Raw genomic sequence first — 22565 nt, forward strand, 5'->3', positions numbered from 1 at the left:
ACTATGTATTATTTTTCTAAAATAAGAAACTATTTATTAAGGTTTTGAAGTTTTGTTTGAATTTTTATTTAATATAATAATAATACATTATTTTTCATTTAATACAATAGGAACAGTTAAATGTCAATGCCAAGGATTTTGGAGACAGAACTCCGCTATCGTTTGTATGGAATGAGACGGATAAAGAAGCAGAAGACATACGAGAAGCTCTTATTTTAAATAAGGTGAGCTCTCTTACATTTTGAAAATGTCTATGTTCTATATATGTATATTTATTTATGTGTGTATCTATCACAAATTGTATTTTGTCCATTCGGGTAAATGCAAGAACCATTAAACCCAAGGACATTGTATTTTTCTTCAACCATGGTAAATGTGCAAATTGTTTCATTAATTTTCTCAAGTTCTTCAATGACCAAAGACGAACTGCCATATCATTCTTCGTCATGGATACATGATTGACTACTTTTAAATAAGAGAACCAATTTCCTACCATTTCCATCTCTTTATCTTCAGTCCATACAAATTACAAAGTTATGTGTGAATTACTGCTGCTGTAAACTGCGAAGAATTGAAAAACATGTGCTTCAGACTTGGTGAGGTATTTGATTGCCTCACACATTTTGGCAAGTGACAAAAACATTAACTATTGCTAGAATGATCTTCGCTCTGTCACAGCTGATATAAGTACATGTCAGTCCAAGAGTGGTAACACTCCTCTCCACTTTCCATACAATGAGTAAACGGTGGTTACTTTCTAAATGGTTCTAATCATAAAAATTCTAACCAATGATTATATAAAATATATTTATACTAATATTTTTTCTATTTAAAACATGTTTTGAAACTATACTGTTAGAAATGTAATGTTTTTTGTCAATACATTATTTTCCCAGTGTAAGAGGAGTTAAACTTCATAATGGACACCCACTGCTGAAGACAAAGATTATTTTTGTAAGCTGTCTTGAGGAAAACAATTCAATGGTTTTAAGCTTACCAAAAGAAATATTCTGATCGAATTATTAACCGGACATGGATCTCTTAGATTCAAGATTCAAGATTCAAGATATTTTATTGTCATTAAGCACAATACATATTATGCAATAGACAAAGTCAACATATTATATAGCCTACTTTAATCTAATTCTTTAGTCTTAGGCACAGTTATAGGACAAAATACAGTATTGCCAGCTAGAACTAAATAACAATAATATAAAATGTAAATAAAAACAATAAAATTACAATTAAATAATTTAAAAATCTATACATTATGTGCTAACAATCCTAATCTTAAATTAACAATGGATTAAAAAACTTAATGAGCTAATATCACAGGCTAGGTAATCTTCAACATGTAAAAAGCTTTATTTTTCAGCCCACTTTGCAATGGTAACTTTAAAATTATTAAGTGTAACATTCCATGCTTTCTCTGGTAATTTATTAAATAATTTTATACTGAAAAATATCTGGCTGTTTTGGTCTTGGTCTTTTCGAGTCTGACCTGGGGGGTAGATCGAGTAAATACTTTTTTCTTGTGCAGTGTGTATGAAACATCTTGTCTATTTTATGAAACTATTCAAATTTTCTTTTACATCAAGTAATGAGCAGTAGATGTATAAACTTGGCAAGGTCATAATTTGAAGTTCTTTAAAAAAAGGTGAACAAGATTCTTGTTTAGAAACATTTTTTAAAATCCTAATAGCTTTTTTTTTGCCATAAAAATATTTTTTTGGCACTGGAACTGTTTCCCCAAAGAGTCACACCATACTACCTCAAGTGTGAGTGGAAAAAATGCATAATAAGCAGTTATCAACATCTCCTGAGTAACAGTATTCCTTAGTTTACATAATAGGTATATAACTCTAGATAGTTTAGTACATAAATAATTAACATGATGTTGCCAGCTTAATTTACTATCTAGGATAACACCCAATAACTTAACAGAATCATTACTGTATTTAGTATTATTGTGTAGAGATAATGTTAAATATTCAGTTTTTATTATGATTCACTGCCAACCCATTTGCTTTTAAACCATTCTAGAGCTAATTTAAATGAACATTCTTGATCAGATTTTTAAGATTTGTTAGTCTTTATTACAGTTTAAAAGAGTAGTATCATCCGCGTACAAAACAGAATTACAAGGTAGGCTAGATGCAAAAATCATTGATTGCAACAATAAACAGAAAAGGTCCCAAAAACAGAGCCTTGCGGAACTCCCAATTTCACTGTTCTGAAATTGGACTTGTTCTCCCCCTGGACAACCATCTGTTTCCTGTCAGATAAATAAGATGACAATAATTGTAATGCTTTATGTTTTATGCCATAACTAAACAACTTTTTTAACAACAACTCATGATTAATACAGTCAAACGCTTTACTTAAATCTATCAATGTTGCAGATGATATAATCTTTTTCTCAAAATTATTTAAAATGTTTTCCACAATTTTTTTCCTATTGCTTTCACAGTATTTGATTTTTTTTATAAATCCATATTGTTCTTTACAGAGCAAATTGTTTTGAGAAAAGAAAATCATACAATTGGTCTTTTAAACAACACTCAAAAATCTTACTCAGTATGGGAACCAAAGAAATGGGACGGTAACTAGCAGGATCTGCCTTGCTGCCCTTCTTATATACTGGTACTACTTTGGAACATTTCAGTGCTTTAGGAAAAATCCCCTCAGATAACATCCAGTTGAATAGAAATGTCAATGGTTTTACTATGTAGGGTATAATATCCTTGATGATTTTATTAGAAAACCCCAAAATAATCTTCACTTTTTGACCCACTCAACTTAGATACATATTTTATAATTTCAAATTCAGTTATTACATTTAATTGGAATGTTTTACTAGCATTATTAAATCATAGATAAATAATTACTCAAAAGCTCAATAGCAGTGTCAAAATTATTTTGCTTCAAATGTGTAGTACTAACTATATTTATAAAATAATCATTAAAGTCATCAGGTTTTTATTAATTCTTCAACGCTTTCTTTCTTACAATGAATTTCCTTTTTTATTATACTCCAAGCAGCTTTACATTTATTTGGAGCTCTCATAATATATCTGTCAGTGGATAATCGTTTTTCTTCCTTAATTCTATTTTTATACATCTTTTTTATTTCTATATACATTTTTTTTTGTGTTCAGCTTCATTTTCTGTGCCTTTACTTATCTTGAATCTATCATAAAACACTGTTACTATATTTCTAAGTTTATATAGTTCAGGTGTAAACCAGTCAACCTTTGGTCTATTTCTACTTTTGATTTTGACATCTTTAACAGGACAGCATTCTTTAAGTGAACTTGTTAATATTTGTATAAAAAAAATCAAAAGCATCGTCAACAGTTTGAAAAAAAGTAAGCTGCCACCAAGTCAGTCTGACTCAGTCTATGTTTCAAACCTTCAATGGCACCAAAAGACAGATCTCTCACTTTTCTTTTAAGAATATTTTTGTCTGGTACTGTATTTGAAAAATGCAACTCATAAAACTCTGTGTATATACCAGCATGATCAGATACATTTGGTTCGATAACTTGACATTTTACTTTGTTTTTGCTTAAATTACTAACAACATTGTCAAAGGCAAGCATCTTCTCTAGTTGTATCAAAATTATGACAATACATATTAAATGATCTTAATAAATTCAAAAAAGTAAATTTTTTCAGAAGAATCTTTTCTTACATCTACATTAAAATCACCTGTTAGTATCACAGTTGCAAAATTTTTATTTAAATATATCATTAAAGACTCCAAATAATCAAAGAAACTAAAAATATTACTCTTTGGAGTACGGTAGATGGTAACTATAACAACATCAATCTCCTTTAAATATATAGCTGTTGCTTCCAAAACAAAGACAACACAAAAATTACTAATATCTACAGTTTTATATTGGATTTTCGACTTTACAAAGATTGAGCTGCCGCCCCTACAGAGTGGTTTCTCTCTACAGTAAATACTTGCTAATTGATAACCATTTAGTATATATAAATCAGATTCTTCATAAAATAACCAGTGTTCATTAAGAGTTTAGGATATCACAGTCATAGCTATCTAAAAATAAGTCTAAAAACATCTACCTTATTTTTTATACATTGAATGTTAAGATGAAAAAGAGTTAGGGGTTTGGATGAGTGCTGTCTGTTTGTTCTTCTATTCGATGACCGTGAAGAGGAGGCTGCACATTTCCCGTCAAGGTTTCGACAGTAGGAGGTTGTAACATGTCTTCCGTACTGGGTTCTCCTGCGCTGCTCGGGTCCATGGCCGAAGGAGGTCGAGTACTGTAACTTTTCACGGCCTCATCAATTTTACCAGCCAGCCAGTCCTTACCTTTGGCATTGAAATGCATAACCGTGCTTCGTGTGCATGTCCTTTGTAGCAACACTTGCTTCCACGAAAGACACATTGCCAAAAACCATTGCTTAGTTCTTTTAGCACTAAATTGGTTTTTCTTGTTTCCTTATTCAACACAAGACCACTCAGCGAGATCGTACCTATTTGGTAGATCAACGAGAATTACCTTTTTTTCTTTCACACTTTCTAATGTATTTGTTATGTTGTTAATTAAAACCTCCGCTTCGTTCCGTGCCACATCATATTTGTTCCACACATAATAACTAGAAAATCTTCTTTGGAAACCACTTCACCATTGATATTGTCCATGTTTAAAATTTGTTCAGCTCGGCCACCTGGTCTTACAAAGCCAACAGAATTTAGAGAGTGTTTGTTATTTAAGTGCCATGCAAGATCCTTACCATGGCTATCAGAACAAAATTAATATTTTCCCTTTTGGGTTCTAGGTCTACTACATAGCCCACTTTTCATCATTATCATCATTGTCTTGACGTAAAACATCATAAATATTATTTGAGAAAATATTTTTTTCTGTAATTTTTCAACCTTTGTTTTTTTCTTATATTTTTCTTGGGGGTTTGTTTTCTTACATTTAGAAAAATGCCTGTTCACTCAGGGTCTTAGTTGAAGTTTTCTCATGGGAATTACTTAGTCTGGCAGAAAGAATGTGGTTTGATGGAAGGCTAAGTCTATTTGACGAAAGTTTCTTTTTTACAACTGTACATATGTTTCCTCAGATTTTTTCTCAAATTCCACAATTTTATTTTCAAGTTTAAACTATTTCCTCTACTTTCAGCAACAAGAGATGTTCCAACTGAACTTTTTCATCTTTGTATTTCTGTATTTCTTCTTGGGCTTTAATGAGGTCTTCGTGTAGAGATTTAATAAGGAGGTCAGAATGTTGTAGTTGTTGTTCCAGTAATTCATTTACATCTTTCATGTTCATGTCCAAAATTTCATCTTCATTACACTCACCACAGCTCCACTTTACTTTTGAACTCTTTATTTCCCCCATAGTCCTCAGCTGTAAGCTCTCGGTACACTTAAAGAAACCATTTTGCACATTTGTCTTTGCATAAAACAGCTTTCACATTTTTTGTAACATTTTTTTAAGCAAACTCCACATGAATGCTTTTATTTGTTTACTTTTCATCCTTTAAATTTAAATAAAACAGAGTAAACAAAGTTTAGTCAAATAAATAAATAAATAAATAAATAAAAATAATAATAAGTAAAGCTACTTTTAATACAATTATTCAACTGAGAAAAGAATAACAAATTAAATAAAGAGTGCAAAAAGTTCAGTCACTGGGAGGGATTTGAACCATGTAACCCAAATGCTTGACAGTTCTCACTACTCTAACCACTGAGCTATCTCAGACGTACAATAACAAGTCAGATAGAACTTAAATAGCTGGTTTACATCAGCTATTTATCAGTTCCAGACACGTTTATTCAGTTCACTGAAAATACCTTATCACACAGTAAAAATTAAACTAATTATAGTTAGAGTTATGTAGCCTAAACTGTTTGTTTTTATAAATTCTCTTGTTTTATTTTATTTATTACTTGAAAGCTTGGAGTTACAGTACTGCTTTCAATTAAATCTAGTTTGCCCTTTTCTTTTAAGGTTATACTAATGTGATCAATTTTTAATTGAAGAAAATATTAATACTTGAAATGTTTATAGAATAAAAACTTTAGTTTCAGGTAATAATAATGTCTTTAAAATCTTGAATTCAAATAACTTTGCTCATTTGTACTTACGAAACACCCATAAATTCATATAAAAATAACTGTTTAAAACACAAGCCAAAACCACTGTAACAGACGACAGGTAGCAGTCCTCAAAAACATCCGTCCTTAGGAAACATCTTTGGAAAGTAGGTCTGAATTACTCAGAGATCAGAAGATTCTATAATGTAAGGGAAGAGTCAGTGGAGTAAAGCTCTTTGAATTAGTGTCCAACATGGCGGAGTTCTTAGACCAGCATGGTGCACGTCATCGTACTTTGCACCATGGTAATATTTTGATTTGCTGTATTTCTGTTTAGTCCTGTTTTAACGTTATATCATTAATTGTTACATTGTGCATTTATGTGGTACAAAAGGTGAAATGAATTGGTTTGTTACATGCATTGATTTTTTACTTGTAAATAGTTAACCACCTTCCTGTTTCTTTGTGGTTCCTAATTGTGATTTGATGATGAATTGATGATTACACAATGCTCCAAAATAAGAATTTATAAAACAATCATTCAACCAGTCCTAATGTATGGAAGTGAAACATGGACATTAACGAAGAAAAATGAGGGGCGGTTGATTGTTTTTGAGAATAAAGTTCTCCGAAAAATATTTGGACCAATATGTGATGAAGGGGTGTGGCGAATAAGAAAAAATAGAGAATTACGCAATGTATACCAAGATCCTGATATTGTGGCTTTGGTGAAGGCAAAGATAATTAGCTGGCTAGGACATGTACATCGGAGACAGGAGGGCACAAGGTTAAAAGAGGTCTACCAGGCGGTACCGGCAGGAAGGCGCCCTTTGGGTAGGCCAAAGATAAGATGGTGCGATCAAGTGGTCGAAGATGTGACCCGGTGTGGAGGGTCTGTGGATCTGGCGGAAGACAGGGTGGCGTGGAAGAGGCTCATAGACGAGGCAAAGAATCGACTGAGATTTGTTACGCCCCGGCAGTAAGTAAGTAAGTAATTGTGATTAATTAATAAACGGTGTACAGTAATAATAATAAATGATAATATCAGACTTCCACAATCAAGAACTATGTGAACGCAAGGTAAATCAAGCTCCACAGCTAATGTTTAAGTAAAAATTTTGTCAAATGTTTTCAATCCAAACATTCAAAATCTAAAATGCTTTGTTACTTCCCTTGAAGAAGGACAAATGTGATATTTATTATTTATTGATAAAGGTTGTATTTTTAGGCTGACCTATCCTTGGTGGATACCAAACAGTATTCAAAGAAAGACGAATTTAAGGATGAAGATGACGAAGACTCAGATGATGATGTTCTTCACATAGCAGAAAATGAACAAGTGGTAAGTAATAAAAATTACTGCCATAATAAAATTAAGATCCATAAAGTCAATAGGTATTAAACCGAAACTGCCGTTAGTACACATCCGCATGTTCAGATGAGTTGAAGGGGGCTGAGCTGAATCATGCATGATTGGTTGAAGCTTAACTAGTCAGCGACCAATGTGACCTAACAGTAATCAATGTGGTTTATTCCAAAATAATCAAGAAAGAAAATAACCTCCACAAAGAAGATAAAATCAAATTGTCAAAATGCTGGCAGCTTGTGAGTAAGAAGCGGTATCTCTACTTAAATGGTTAAACTTCAGTCAATCATGATTGAGCTCTGTCTATTTCAACTAACCCTTACCTGGGGATGTTTACTATTGACAGTTTCGGTTTAACATCTATAGACTCAGGATTGATTTCCAAAGCGAGACCTAAATAGTTCAAGAATTTAATTGTGGTAAATGTTTTTACAAGTTGTGAATGAGACACTTACAGTATATGTTAATTACAATACTGAATATAAGCCTAATTACCAAAAAACTTGTTTCTTAAAAATTTCAGCAAATTAACCAAAAACATACATTTAAATAAAAAGTCATCTGAGTACTGTTACTATAGACTTGCACGTGATGTGGTTTAGTTACTATATTCAGATAACAAATCACAGCTGAAATTTAATTTTAATTTAATGCAAGATATTACATTTATTTGAATAATTTTTAGATGTGACATAATATTATTGAAATATTTTTTCCAGGATGACAGTCTCTCAGCATATGCCAGGGAGTGGGGTATGTTGAACCGATTTTCAATTATTCATTTACAGTAGGGGTATACTGGAATTTTTTTCACTGTTGAAGTTATAGCAGAACTGTAGATTCGTGCATTATACATTATTAATTTATAACTATATCATTGCTGGAGTTAACGTTAAATTGTATCATTGAGTTTTTGTTTTACTGTATTGATTAACCTTAAGTTACATATTTATTATCTTGAGAATGTAGAATGCCCAGTATAACTGAATGATAATGTCTTTACTTGAACTTGTATTGTTTAGTGAATGGCCCAAACTTCATTAAATTCCAAAGTCCATGTTACTTGGTTATGGAATAAACCTATCCTAGTGGCTCCTTTCATTATGATTGCATCAGGACCTTGGATCTCAAGAAAAACTAGATTTATTTGCTACTTTGTCAAGAAGTAAGCTTTTTTCTGGTTCCCATCCCATCTCAAGTCGATGATTCCATGTGAATACAAGTTACATAGACCCTGATACAGCTACTTATTGTATTGCATTTAGTCAACTATTCATTTAAGAAAGATTAATTTGTTGTTCTTACCTTTTAAAACCATTTTAGAATGTAAAATTCTATACATAAACCTCACAAAGAAACCTGCGCAGAAGCAAATATCTGAGCAGCACCGTGCAGGAGGTGTCCCCCTTCGACGGGGGGAGGGGGAGGAGGGTGTGGTGAAGAGTCGTGTCTCGCTCACACATTTTTGTTTACACTGCAGCTACTTACCTGTTCTATAACTATATTTTATTTTTGTGTGTAGGCCTTTACAAGTGTTGCAGTCTAAGCATAAAATATTAATTGAACAGACCCATGTAACCATCTACGTATCCAGAGAGCATCCATTTTGTTGCGATGTTAGCTGTGCAGACGCAGTGGCCAGTAGAGGTGTCGCTCAATCTTGACCCGTTCAATCAAATGGGTCACTCAGGTGAACGAGTGATCCGGATCGGAGTATTTCAAAAGACCCGTGCACCTTTATACAGTTTTTCCTGCCAACTGAATAAATTTCATATTTTTTTCCAAATCAAATATATTGTTTTTAAGAATCATTAATACTTATAATATTATAACTAAGTTCATTTTAAGATCCTTATCCGAAAAATAGCTTATCGTATAGAACTAACTAAAACTATAGATTCTATGCGTTAGGTTACACTAAGTCCACAAAATCATTCAGTCTTTCCTTTCATTCACTGCTAACTTTTTTATGAATAAAACCATAATCGTATAACTCAATGCAGGGAGCCTGAGTATTATGAAAATGGTGGGAACTCAAACGGTTAGATGTCTAAAATATGCAGTTATTTATAAAAATAAATTATTTTCAAACGAGCAATGTGTCTGTTTGATTTTTAGTCATTTATTTAAAATATTTGTAAGGGATTAACCACACTTATGATAAATCAAAGGCATGTCAATCAACTAAGTCCATTGTTCATAAGTTAGAAAAACAAAAAATCAAAATTAACTGTTCATTTTCTATTACTCTTTTTGTTTATATGTTTCAATAATTTTTTATTCAAATCAACACAATGTTTTTTTAGATGGAAAACCAGTTTTTATTGGATTATAAAGCATAATAACAGAAAATCAACATTTATTTACATTTTTTCACTTTTTGATGATTTTATGACAAGCTCCTGAATTAGTTGTCTGGGAGAGAAGATAAAATGGTTTGTTACATTCAATTGTTATTATTAAATGTTTAATTGACATACAATGACTATTCATTTACTTTTTGCAATTCACTTTTGTGTTAGCCTTTGAGTATCTCTGATATCTCAATGTCACTGTCCAAGTATCTGTCTACTTTTGACGTACGCGTCTTGTTCCATGAGGTATCGGAAGAACTAAAAACTCATTCAACTACTATAAGCAGGTAAACACTAAACATTGAGAACACAATACATAGAATGTAAGCAGAACATTAAAGTAACGAAAATTGAGCATATGGCAAAATGTAAACAATAACAAAACAAGCTATTAGTTGTGTTTCCAGTGTGCAAACATAACAAATCGAAACGGAATAAGGAGTTGTGCCCTTGTGCTTATAAGGATGCATAAGGGCACAAAACTGCGATCTAGCGGAAAAAACAAACAAATATGTGATCGTTAGCGTCTAAAAATAGCACGAGTGCTGCTCGAGTAATATTATTCAGTCCACTCGGCTGCAACGAGTGACGCTCTGTCAAGTTCCTCAATGGGTTAATAAGTAGAATAACAATATTAACAATGTTTACAAATTTCTTAATTGATGTCAATTTGTAAAATAATTACAACATATTACCACAGTCACACAACTATCTACGAATAAACATCCGAAAACACCTTGTAAAATATCAACATAACTATTCCCGAATTCGTGTACGATACAAAGCATGTGGCGTCCAAGTAGTTTGAGTAATGTCTATAAGATTGCACCACTAGCTGGACAGCTATCTTCTAGACATTGGTAACATAATAGAACATCAAGTAACACAAAATAACAGCTAATGCAACAAAAATAAAACAGCTAATAATATGAAAACAATTATACTTGAGCGTGGCGTTTGTTCACAAAACTACAGTTGTACGATATATCTTAAAAGGTTAAAGCACCTTTCAACTTAATAAAAATCCATATGTCCATAATTTGGAGTTTAAATTTATAGTAATTTATGGAATATGCTAAATAGTTCATTATTAATACAGGTAATTGACAATAAAAAAAATAAACAGTATTCATGTAGCATGGGTCTATCTTTTCTTCTAATTTTCATTTTCAAAAATCTCTACTTATTTACATTGTTATATAAAAAAAAAACAATTTTTAGAATGCATGTTTGATATCGTCAACATAGTTGATGCAGTACTAAAAGAATTGTTATTAGTAGTTATTTCTCAACTTTGTTAAGTATCTATAAGGTTACTAGAAATAACCAAAGTTTAATCAGAATTGTGTGAATTTTTGTGAAAAATTTTGTTTTTGTTGAAATAAAGTTTTTTTAAAAGAATTATTAATTTGCAAAAATAGAAAACTATACACATACATGTCAAAGTGGGTTAAAATCAGTCTTATTTGGTGACAACCGATCCTTGCATACACATACCACACACACATGCAAACTGAAATCGTTTTTCTCTGTACCGTTTCTATTGAAAGTAAAAATCTATTTTTTAACCTGAGATTAATTTATTACGTTACACGTATGGGGGAAGATAAAAGTGTAAAATGTAGAAACTTGTACATTGTGAGTAGGGGAAAGAGGATTAATTATTCTTAGTTCCCTGTCCTTATTGTCCTTGTTCCTTACCCACTATTGTTATTGTGCGACTGTGCCTCTTAATCGATCCAGACCCCAGGTGGTTGCATACAAATGAATAGCCCTCAAACACTAAGAGGAGTTTCAGATTGACACAAACTAATTAACTGTTGCAGACTTCACATCTCTGTTCGATACAAAGACCGTCTCCAAGCTGTGTCTTTTGCTGGACAAGAATAAAGACTGGGAGATTTTAGCCAAAAAGTTGAACTTCAAGAGGTATGAACTGGAATTTTGCCACAACTACTGGAGTGGCTCCTTAGTCCTTTTCAAACTAATTTCAGTAAGTTTTCAAACACCTTTGACATTCTTTCGTTTTCTTTGTTCACAGATTACTGTGTGGTTTTTACTTTTTTTCTAGAGATTTTTTAATTAATGAGGGTTTAGTAATTATATTACCCATTTGATTAAAAATCTTCTTTTCTTGAGAAAATGTCATAAAATTTTGGTAAAATAGGGCCATATTTCATGTATTGTTGCTCATTTTCAAAATAACATTACACAGGGACCTTCCTAATTTAGAATTGTTATAGTTTTATTTTGATCCGAACCCCAGTGACGTGAAAATACAGTGTTTGAAAAAAAACTCCATACTTTTAATGCACCAAAAATGTATAGTGAGTGACACACACTATTTAACCCTTAGCACGCCGTAGATGGAATAATCCGCGATGTTTTTTGGTCTTATAACGCCAAAGACGAAATAATCCGCCGATCGATAAAAATATATTTTATTACTGTTTTTGAAGTTTATAAATCCAAAAAATAAGCCACAATACAAAGTAATGTACTGGCTGGACCAAATAATCCAGTTGCAGCTGTCAGCTGGCCGCAGTAGGTAAACAGTAAATTGTTTTGTTGCTGGCAGCTGTTCTCCCACTCCCGTCTGTACGCCGATGACGATACTATCCGCCATTACGACTGTCAGTGGAGCACGCATTGTGCCTTTGGGAAGTGTTCTTGCGTTGTCATTCCTTATACAAACAGTTGTAAAAAGTTATTGTTACCATGTTTTAGGTGTTATAATAAAGTTTTTATTGTTTCTTTTCTGTTGTGTGATTATGGCTGCAAGTCATGTCCCGAGACCCCATGGCTTCATCCCGATTTTTGTTTTGAAGTTTACCGCACAACTGCCGAAATCTATTATTATCAGAACTTATAAAACTAATCAAGATCAGCATATTACACTTTATTTGTTTTCTTATCCTTGTGCATAGTTTTCATATATTTCATCACATGCATTTGATTACTCTGTAACCTAAATTTGATTTTGATTGAAATATTCCATTATTATGAAAAATATGAATATTTTAATGCAAGTATTACACTGCTGTAAAATTTATTTTTTTTGTGTGACTATTAGTCATTAGGAATGAATAAAAAAATTAGCTTTAAGGAATTTTTATTTTTTCACCTTAAATGAGCGTAATCTAAAAAATTACTAAATTTATATCGGCGTTCAAAGGGTTAAGTTTATGCTATTTGGTGCATCAACTGTCCTAAGATTTGATTCCGTTAATTCAGAAACTCAGTTCTTGCAGTTAGCAGCATGATTGACCTTGAGAATAACACCATCAGCACTACTTCATGCATTTAGTGCAGTGCACCTGAGCCATGCACTCCAGTACAAGTATTCTGTCTACAGTGTGTTTTATCTGCCTATTTGACTTACTTGTCTCATGAAAACGAATAAATGACTTCAATTTACACATACATTTCTTTTACACATATGATTATTATAAACTAATATAAAGAGTAAAACAAACATCCTGCTGGAGAAGCTGGGGATGTTATTGTTTACACTTAACCCTATAAGTGGCGGTCAGGCTGTTTTCGGGTAAATTGCCGTGATCGTTAAACTTATTTTTAGAAAATATTGTCTAAGTGATAACCTAGCAACATTATATATTTTTGTTTTCCTTATGAACTATAGAATAAGAATAAATATAATATTTGGTTCCTTACCTTTATTTTTGATGAATATCATTGTAGATGTGTAAAGATTTTCTTTTAGAAAAAATAATTTTTGAGTTCTACTGTCCGTCACTTTGAAACTACTGGAGCTACAAAATAATGTCAAATTCACAGAATATACACAATCTTATTCTAAACAAATTACTTCCTATACATGTTTTTCTATTTACAAGAACAAAAAAGTTAGATGGGAAAAACTAAATCTATGTACAAACTGGGTTTTTTTACTCAGAGTTACTAGAAGGGGCTTGTCTTTTCCTCCCAGTAGTGTAGGGCCTATAATAATATAATAGTGGCTTAGTTTGTCATAGCACAGTGGATGAATGCCACAGTTACAGCCTGGGCACCAGTATACACTTTTCTTTCTTTTTACTGTAGGGTCTTTTGCGCAAATTATGCAAACCCTTCCTTTTTTTCCTTCTAAATGAACAATTGCATGTTTTTTACTAGGGCCTACTTGGTGTGGACCTGCAACCAAAGTGTAAGGAATGGTTTCTTTTCTTACTAATTCTTGAACCACTGAATCTACAAAATCATCTCTTGCCATAGGCTTGTCTGAGTTTTGGAAATACAATATGTAGGCATTGAACATCGCGATGTCAAGCATATTGAAAAATATCTTTTTCCAATACTTCTTGCTTTGTCTTGCGCAAGAAAGGTGATAAATACTCTTGTCACTGCTGTCCACAGCGCCCATTTTTAAGTTGTATTTATTTATAACAACTGGTTTTACTGCGTGCAGTCCACTTTTGCTGGTAATTAATTTATTTTCAGCGTGACAGCCAGTTGTTAATAAATATACAGGTTTCCTAGATTTTGTTTGTTTGTATTTTACAAGCAAAACTTCACCTTGCCTATAGTAAATACTTTCTTGCTCCCCCAACTGAGGAGCAATGATATTCTTACACAATTCTTTAGAATTTTTATTTATTGTTCCAGTCAAAAATGTTTTCTTACTTAGTCATTCACGGGCTAGTGGGAGTTTAGTGTAGTAATTATCTGTAAAAACATGATGCACTTTATTTAGAAGGTTACAAGAAGTTAACTGGTCAATCACAACTTTTTGTGTGAATGGGCCTGGATTTTGTGTTAAAAAGTCTTTTCCAGTGTACAATGCCACATTCAAAACATAATTTGTGTTGCTATCACACATCACAAATTTTTTTATCCCATACCGGGCATGTTTTTTATTCGGTATGTACATTATAAATACACAACGGTTTTTCATAGCTATGAGGAACTCGTCTATTGCAAGATTTTGCCCAGGTACATAATGCTCTTTTAGTTTTAAATTGAAATAATCATAAAATGTCCTAAAAAAAATTTGGATCACTACGTTGTACATTTTGAGAGCGGCTTACATGAAATATATAGCTAATAAGTTGAAATTTTCTCAGAGTCATGTTCTCGGGAAAAAAATGGATGGTATCTATTACTTTTGGTACTCCAGTAATCAACTATATTTTGTTGCCTTTCTAATCCCATATTTAGTATCAATGCTATAAAGGTTTTTATTTCACTTTCTGTGAGGTGAACCCATTCTTTCAGCCTAGAAAATCGTGTAAGCTCACCAGAATTCCTTTTGTCTCTCATAGTTTTTGCAGCATAAAAGTTAGTTTCGTTTGTTATCAGATTCCATAGGTAGTTAGTAAAGAAAAGGTAAAAATATTCTATAGGCCTAGAGTTTCTGGCAGGACAGTCTTTGATTCCAGGGATTCTTACGCTGAACTCAGCTTCAATATTTCTGTCGGGTGGAAGTACTTGGATCCAAGTACGAGGTTGTGGAAGTCTATGTACAAGGGGGATTTCAGAGTCAGATGCACTTGAATCTTCATCACTAAGTTGGTTTTCTCTTCACTGCTTGACGAAAAATCTCGCAACGAAACATTATCCGGTATTTCATCAGCGGGCACATCACTTTCCTCATCAGAACTAAGAGTTTCCTCTTGCAATAATTCAAGAATATCACTAGAACCAACATTTTCCATGACAAACGAATAACCTAAACATTTACCGGTAACACAAACAACGCGATAAACAATAATATACTGACAATAACAGTACGCAAAGTCGCCAAACAAAACAGTGACGAGACGAGTAGACAGCTGTTCTCTCGTTTGCCGCCAGGTCAAAAGAAAACTGTTGGATTCATTTAAGCCAGCAAACATTAGTAACATGAATACACACTATACTATATGATATGTATAGGAAATTTCATGGAGAATACAATAGTTCAAACCAGGCCTAAAAATAATGGACGGTTGCGGAGCAACAGCCTTAAATGTGAAGCAATGGCTGTGACGGCGCTTACCATTTTGCGGCGGCGTGAATCATACGTCTCAGACGGCGCTTGCCACTTATAGTACTTATAGGGTTATATGTAATGTGTTTGCAGACGTACAGGCCTTATGTGACAGCAGAGACTATAAGAGACTTCCTGCTGGAGAAGCTGGGGATGTTATTGTTTACACTTAAATGTAATGTGTTTGCAGACGTTCAGGCCTTACATGACAGCAGAGACTATAAGAGACTTCCTGCTAGAGAAGCTGTTGATGTTATTGTTACACTTAAATGTAATGTGTTTGCAGATGTTCAGGCCTTACATGACAGCAGAGACTATAAGAGACTTCCTGCTAGAGAAGCTGTTGATGTTATTGTTACACTTAAATGTAATGTGTTTGCAGACGTTCAGGCCTTACATGACAGCAGAGACTATAAGAGACTTCCTGCTAGAGAAGCTGTTGATGTTATTGTTACACTTAAATGTAATGTGTTTGCAGATGTTCAGGCCTTACATGACAGCAGAGACTATAAGAGACTTCCTGCTAGAGAAGCTGTTGATGTTATTGTTACACTTAAATGTAATGTGTTTGCAGACGTTCAGGCCTTACATGACAGCAGAGACTATAAGAGACTTCCTGCTAGAGAAGCTGTTGATGTTATTGTTACACTTAAATGTAATGTGTTTGCAGACGTTCAGGCCTTACATGACAGCAGAGACTATAAGAGACTTCCTGCTAGAGAAGCTGTTGATGTTATTGTTACACTTAAATGTAATGTGTTTGCAGACGTACAGACCCCATATGACAGCAGATACTATAAGAGACCTCCTGCTGGAGATGCCTGCACGGCTACATGTTGGGGCACAGTACATAGATGATATGGAGTTGGAGAAGTTGGGGATGTAGTTGTTATCTTTCACCTCACTTCAAGTGATTAGTTATCACTCTGCAATAGGCTTGTGCAGATTATTTCAATTTCAAACTTCATATAACAGTCAACTTCTGTCAGTTATACTGCATCATCATGAAACTCCCTAAAATCTCTATTACCGAGCATTCCAAATAGTTTAAGTTATTTTATTCTGCTTACCCCCTCCAGTCACAAACCAACTGTTTTCTCGTTTTAGCAATTCACCTTAGGCTATATTGTAAAACATAAGTTACTTACCTTAAATAACCACAGACAATACTGAAAATCATTCCAGATTTGGAAAGATTAGCGAAAAATGGTATTAAAGTTTATTTCTCTAATTATTGACGCATAAGGCGTTTATGGCATTATTCAGCTCATAATACTTCAACCAAGTATTAAAAAATGAGCAATTCATGGTATATGAAATATTACAAGGAAGAAAGAAGCAACAGGGTTTATAACTGTAAATATATACAGTGGGAGCTTTCTTTATACAACTGTATCTCCTGGTGCTAGTCTACATGATCACCTTGAATAGGCTGATAAAACACTAGGCCTACTTATAGAACTAAATTGTTTTATTTAGAAAATAAATCTGCTAAAGCCATTAAATGCATTATTGCAAGTTTAATTAATAATACTTTGCTACTACAAATATAACCTATGTTTTGTTTTCCTTTCTAATTGAAGTAAATACCTTATTCATTTTACTGAACATATGTTTGATACTTTAGTTCTTAATGTATGGTATTATACAGTTACTTCAGGTGCCATATTTAATTGAGTAATAGCGAGTTCTTACAATTAGTTAAATGAGTCCTCAACAACTATCTTAACATATTTCTTGTTGTTGGCTTTGCTTACTGCTTATAAATACTTATATTTTGTATTATCAATTAAATGTCTTTGTTTATTTTTTTACATTTTTAATGGAGTCTAAAAATCAGTTGCAACAAACATCACTTTGATATGTTATTCAACTTGTTTGTATAGATTAGTTCCTAGTAAGACAGAACTAAAAATAATGTCAATCAATTATTAAGTGCCTTTTTAAATTCTTTTACATATATACATATGCTCAATATGTATCATTGTATATTAGCTGATAGCAGACTTAAAACCGGTGTCAGAATAAATGTTGTGTTAAAGGAATTTGAGCATTTAAACAGTTAATATTCTTATATACTTACATCTATATAAATGTAAAATATTGTAATTAATTTGTAAGTTGCATATGTTATTTTATGTACTGTGATAAAATTGTAATACTGTTATAATCAGTTTATAGTGTTTTTTAAAATAAAAATCACACCCAAATTGGTTGTTTCAGTCATTCCTTGTTTTGTTTAAGTATTCATACATATGAATAATCAGACTTTATTTCGGTACAACCTTTAAGCCTTTAAGTACTATAATACTATATTGTATGGAAAAATACAATTAAGACATTTTCCATACAAGTAATCAGAGATTCTTTATTGATAATCTTTAAGATTACAAGTAGCGTCAATGAAAATAAGATGTACGCAGTTAAGTCTTATTATAAAAAGTATTAGTGGTCTTGATTGAGTTGCCTCCAAGAGTAGAATTCCTCTATTGTACAGATGGTTCTCTGCAGTAGCCAGTTAGTTTTTCATTGCTATCTTCATTTTCTTGAGATTATCTTGATTATTCTTGATTTCTTCTGGCAGTGCATTAAAGAGTTTCTTCCCAGCGTAGGTAGGTTTTTTCTCAAATAAAGCTGTTCTGTGAAGAGGTAGTGGGAAGTCTTGACCATGTCTTGTATTATGGTTATGGAGATCACCATTTAATTAATTAAAAGCTATTGCTATTGCTAATTTATTATGCAAATGTCAGTCAGTCATGTGTACATAAATAAAGCACATTAAAACATATTCCTGAATACTTACTCTGCCACTCTAAGTCAGAGAATTGAAAAGCAAAATTCTGCAAGAAATTATGTTTTAAAATTGAACCAATGTCAAGGTCAATTTGAAAATTCAGAAAAAATACTTCACTTAAACAAGACTACAATAACCTCATTGTTTGTATCTGTCTAATCTAAAACAATGTGATTTAGACCCAGTTAATGAATTTTAGTGCAATGTTTGATTCATTAGAATTTGTTTAGCTGTAGTAGTGGTAGGCTCACTTACGTAACTGATAAACCTATAAAGAATGGCACCGTATTTACATCAGGATGTAATTAGCAGGATGTAATTGTATAATTTTAGAAATAATAAATGGTGAAAGGGGCAAAAATGGATATGTCAGTCTGAGAAACCTTGGTCACTAAGGACTAGATGAACCATGGTAACAGTTACTTTAAATCTAGCCAAAAGTCACCGTCTTCTCATGTTGAAAAGATGAATAATGTACGAGGGTCACTCTGAAAGTTATGGGATATGAAGAGGTTTTGTGCTACACTTACCGAACGTTAGGCGTGTTCAAAATAATCCCCTCCAGCGTCAATTCACTTTTGAAGTTGAAAGCACCCAGCCACTCAATTTTCGGAATGGAGTAAAAATATTTATGAATTTCGTCTTCATCAATTAAGGCTTGTGAAGAAAAATGACAACCATGCAAAAACAACTCGTATGGCCAGTACAGATGGTCGCACTACTTCCATGGGTGGGTCGTTGGCCATATTTGTTGTTTGCCTTCCCAGATCGGATTTATTTTTCAATATCCTCCACTTTATTTGTATAGTAATTAAAAATGTTAAAAGAAGAAATGAAAGATAATGAAAAATTTATTTTTAATGAATCTTTCTAATACAAAGATAAACATACATTTGCGAAATTGAACTCCTATATGTATATTGTTAAGAAAGATATGTAAGTAAAATGTTAATGAGTATATTCACAGTTATGTTATAATCGGACATGAACTATTTTACACTTTCTCAGTCTTTACGTTATTTTACGGAATAAAACTTTCAAGAATATATACCTATGTGTAGTCAAGAATAGATAACACATGTCTTCTAGTAAACTAAGGTGCTCGACAGATTTCAGAACTCACCATTCATTATAAAACAAAGAGAATATTAGAAAATAACTGCTATGTTTAGTGGCCAGTACAACTAGACGTACGAGCTGAGTTAACATTACGGCAAAAATTAATCAATGCTTCCAGTAGAGCTGGCCATATGAGCTCCAAGGACAAATCTTAATACTACCTTCAAGTGCATAAGGTTAATGTTCAAGTCCTGAAGAACTTCGGGGAAGATTGTTCAGTAGTGTACGAGCTTGCTATGACAGTTCTTAATAGCTTTCATCAATCCGGTTGGTACTCCTGAGGAATATATTAATATTTTTATTGACCGTTGTTTTTCACCAGAGTGTAGGATGGCCTGTCTTCAAACATCCATACATAATTCTCTTGTCGAGTTGGAACATCATAAAAAGGTATGTACATTCACTGCTACTATATAGTGACATTTTTAGAAATAATCTGATGACCACCATTATTAGGTATTTGGAGGATCTGCTGGCTAATTCTCACATACTCAGCTTTTTGCTCATCTGTCAAATCTTAAAGTTCCCATTGAAAAACAAGTTTTCTGACTTTAAAAAGGTTATGCAAGATTATTGCCACTGCTGCAGATCCAATCCCGAGTGAAGGTTCAATCATGAAATAAATACAGTGCCTGTCCTCTTGGATCATAGCGCACACCCAATTAACGTTATTTTGAGTGACAGCAAATTGCAGCCTTCCTAAATGTTGGTCGTCTTGAAGCAAATTATGGTCCCTCCAAAATTCCAGATACCATAAAAAACAGTAGCCCAGGATGGTACTTCAGAACCAAGAAGATAAACACCACCATTAAAACGGGACAAGATTTTCCTCACTGTACTCCTGCGCCAAATGGGGATGCTGTGGTCCACGAGCTTTGACACATTTACTTGTGCTTGTACATTTTTAAAAGGTGTCACATGTACCTTGGATATTAATTCTTATAAGCATTTTCCTGTTTACATACTCATCACCTTGTAGAATAATTTCTGTATGTGTGTGCAGACTAGTGCACCAATGACAGTAGGTAATCAAAAATTTCTCTGCCACAGAACTTGATTCATTTATGTCTACTGGTGATTTTGAGAATCTGATCCGAAAATTCACTTTATCAATAACACGGCTTACAGTTTTGCTTGCTATAAATCATGAACTCCTTAATCTTTGGCAATGCCTGTCTGAAAATGAGGATTGGTCACAAAACCTAAGAATATCTCGATTTGTTTCCTAGGAGAAAAACCACCCCTACGATTATCACTTGCACTTAAAAACTTCCCGGCTAAACAAATCAATACTTTCCGTCTTAAATTAAACAGTTCTTTGAACTTGTTTATTTCTCTATGAGCACTGAATTGTTTTGGTTGCCCCACATGCTATATCTGACCATAGCATGAACTGAGAGTGACTTGACAAGATCCTAGCAATTGCTAGCTTTAAGACCTAGTTATTTCTCTTTATTCGCTTGGATTCATTAGCAAGTGCTAGGTTTCCAGAAAATTCCTAGCAGTTGCTAGCCCTTAACAAGTGCTAGCTGCAGATCTGACTGGTCTTGTGTCCAATTTATTTAAAATCAACTTAGAATCTTCACAAATTCAGTAACTACAGTATCAGTAAAACAATCTGTTTAGGCCATGAAAAGGATGGGTGCATTCTTGAAATACTCCGGACGAAAACTGCACTCAATTGGGCATCACATCAATTTAGTAAAAATTATTGGAAAAAAATAAAAATGAAGGTCAATTTTTGACAGGGTATTTAATTACATATTTTAAAAAGTACTAGACCTACTACATGAAATATAGTATAACACATTTTTTTAAACTAATATTTTGTTATTTGTGAAAATTATTTGAATCAATTACAATAATAAAATATAAAGTATTTTTATTTTTTATAAAAAATATAATTTTTATATGTTCTGTACTGTTTTCCTGTTATTTGTTTCCAAAAGAGTAATAGTAGTATAATAACAGTACTTGCATGATATTTTACTGGATCTAAATAGGTTTTTAAATAATTTATTTTGTATAGTTTTGAATCCAAGGGAGCATTTTCTTTCCCTGATTTGAGAATTGGCACTCAATTACTAACAAAATTGAAATAAAATGTGGTTTATCATACAATTTCTACAACGTATTTTCTCAAAAGTTTCGGTGGAATTGCCTGTTCTATACTAACTGTGACGATGAAGCCAGTTAATTATCAAACAACATTGCTGTTTCACCTAATACTTAACCCACCACAACCCACTGTATTTTTTAAATTTTGGGAAATACACAGGTATTTCTTGTTAAAACTTGTAATTAGTCACTTCAAAATGATTTAATTTACAATGAAAAAGAAAAATTCCTAATCAGCAAATGAGAGTAATATTTAAACACATCAATGTGGAATTGTTTTTGGTGAAATGCCTCCAAACATAGCAGAAGTCTTTCACTGATACAAAATCCTCATCCTCGTACTCTAGGATGTATGCAGGACAGTTTCATCCCCAGACCAAAAGGATGCCAGCTTCAGCCAGAATAATGACATAGTAGTGAAATGTTTGCTCGCTTCATTGTACAAAAACTAAAGTCCACGGTTCGAGACCATTGTCAAACACTCTATGCCTTCCTCGATAAAAAGAAAATAATGTTACAATTACAAAAATACTATATACGACATTGTCTCTTGTAGTTTAACAAATAATTATTAAGTAGCATAAAACAATCTTGTGTAGCGTACAAAATGTTCATTTCTCTTATATTAAAATGAATTTAAGAAAGCCAAGTGGATTAACCGTTGGTTTTCTGTTACTGACCAAGGCATTATTTTTGCATTTTCGTTGTGAGTAGTCCTAAACATATCTTAAAATACATTAGTTAAA

General features: G+C 32.8%; 1 protein-coding gene across 3 annotated transcripts in view; it reads left to right on the forward strand.

The window, feature by feature from the left end:
• The window catches only part of LOC124358928 (nuclear factor NF-kappa-B p110 subunit), a 68797-nt gene extending 50783 nt beyond the window's left edge, over nucleotides 1-18014 (forward strand). For 2 of the 3 annotated variants that reach the window (XM_046811194.1, XM_046811195.1), the window contains exons 17-21: nucleotides 111-224; nucleotides 7311-7424; nucleotides 8168-8201; nucleotides 11629-11795; nucleotides 16555-18014. In XM_046811194.1, the coding sequence (XP_046667150.1) occupies nucleotides 111-224; nucleotides 7311-7424; nucleotides 8168-8201; nucleotides 11629-11795; nucleotides 16555-16674 (549 nt within the window). In that variant the 3' untranslated portion in view covers nucleotides 16675-18014. The remainder of the gene's footprint in view (nucleotides 1-110; nucleotides 225-7310; nucleotides 7425-8167; nucleotides 8202-11628; nucleotides 11796-16554) is intronic. The other variant, XM_046811196.1, reaches the window with a different exon arrangement.
• The last annotated feature ends 4551 nt before the right edge of the window (nucleotides 18015-22565 follow it).

This window comes from Homalodisca vitripennis, chromosome 4 (genome assembly GCF_021130785.1).
Source record: "Homalodisca vitripennis isolate AUS2020 chromosome 4, UT_GWSS_2.1, whole genome shotgun sequence".
Classification (NCBI taxonomy): domain Eukaryota; kingdom Metazoa; phylum Arthropoda; class Insecta; order Hemiptera; family Cicadellidae; genus Homalodisca; species Homalodisca vitripennis.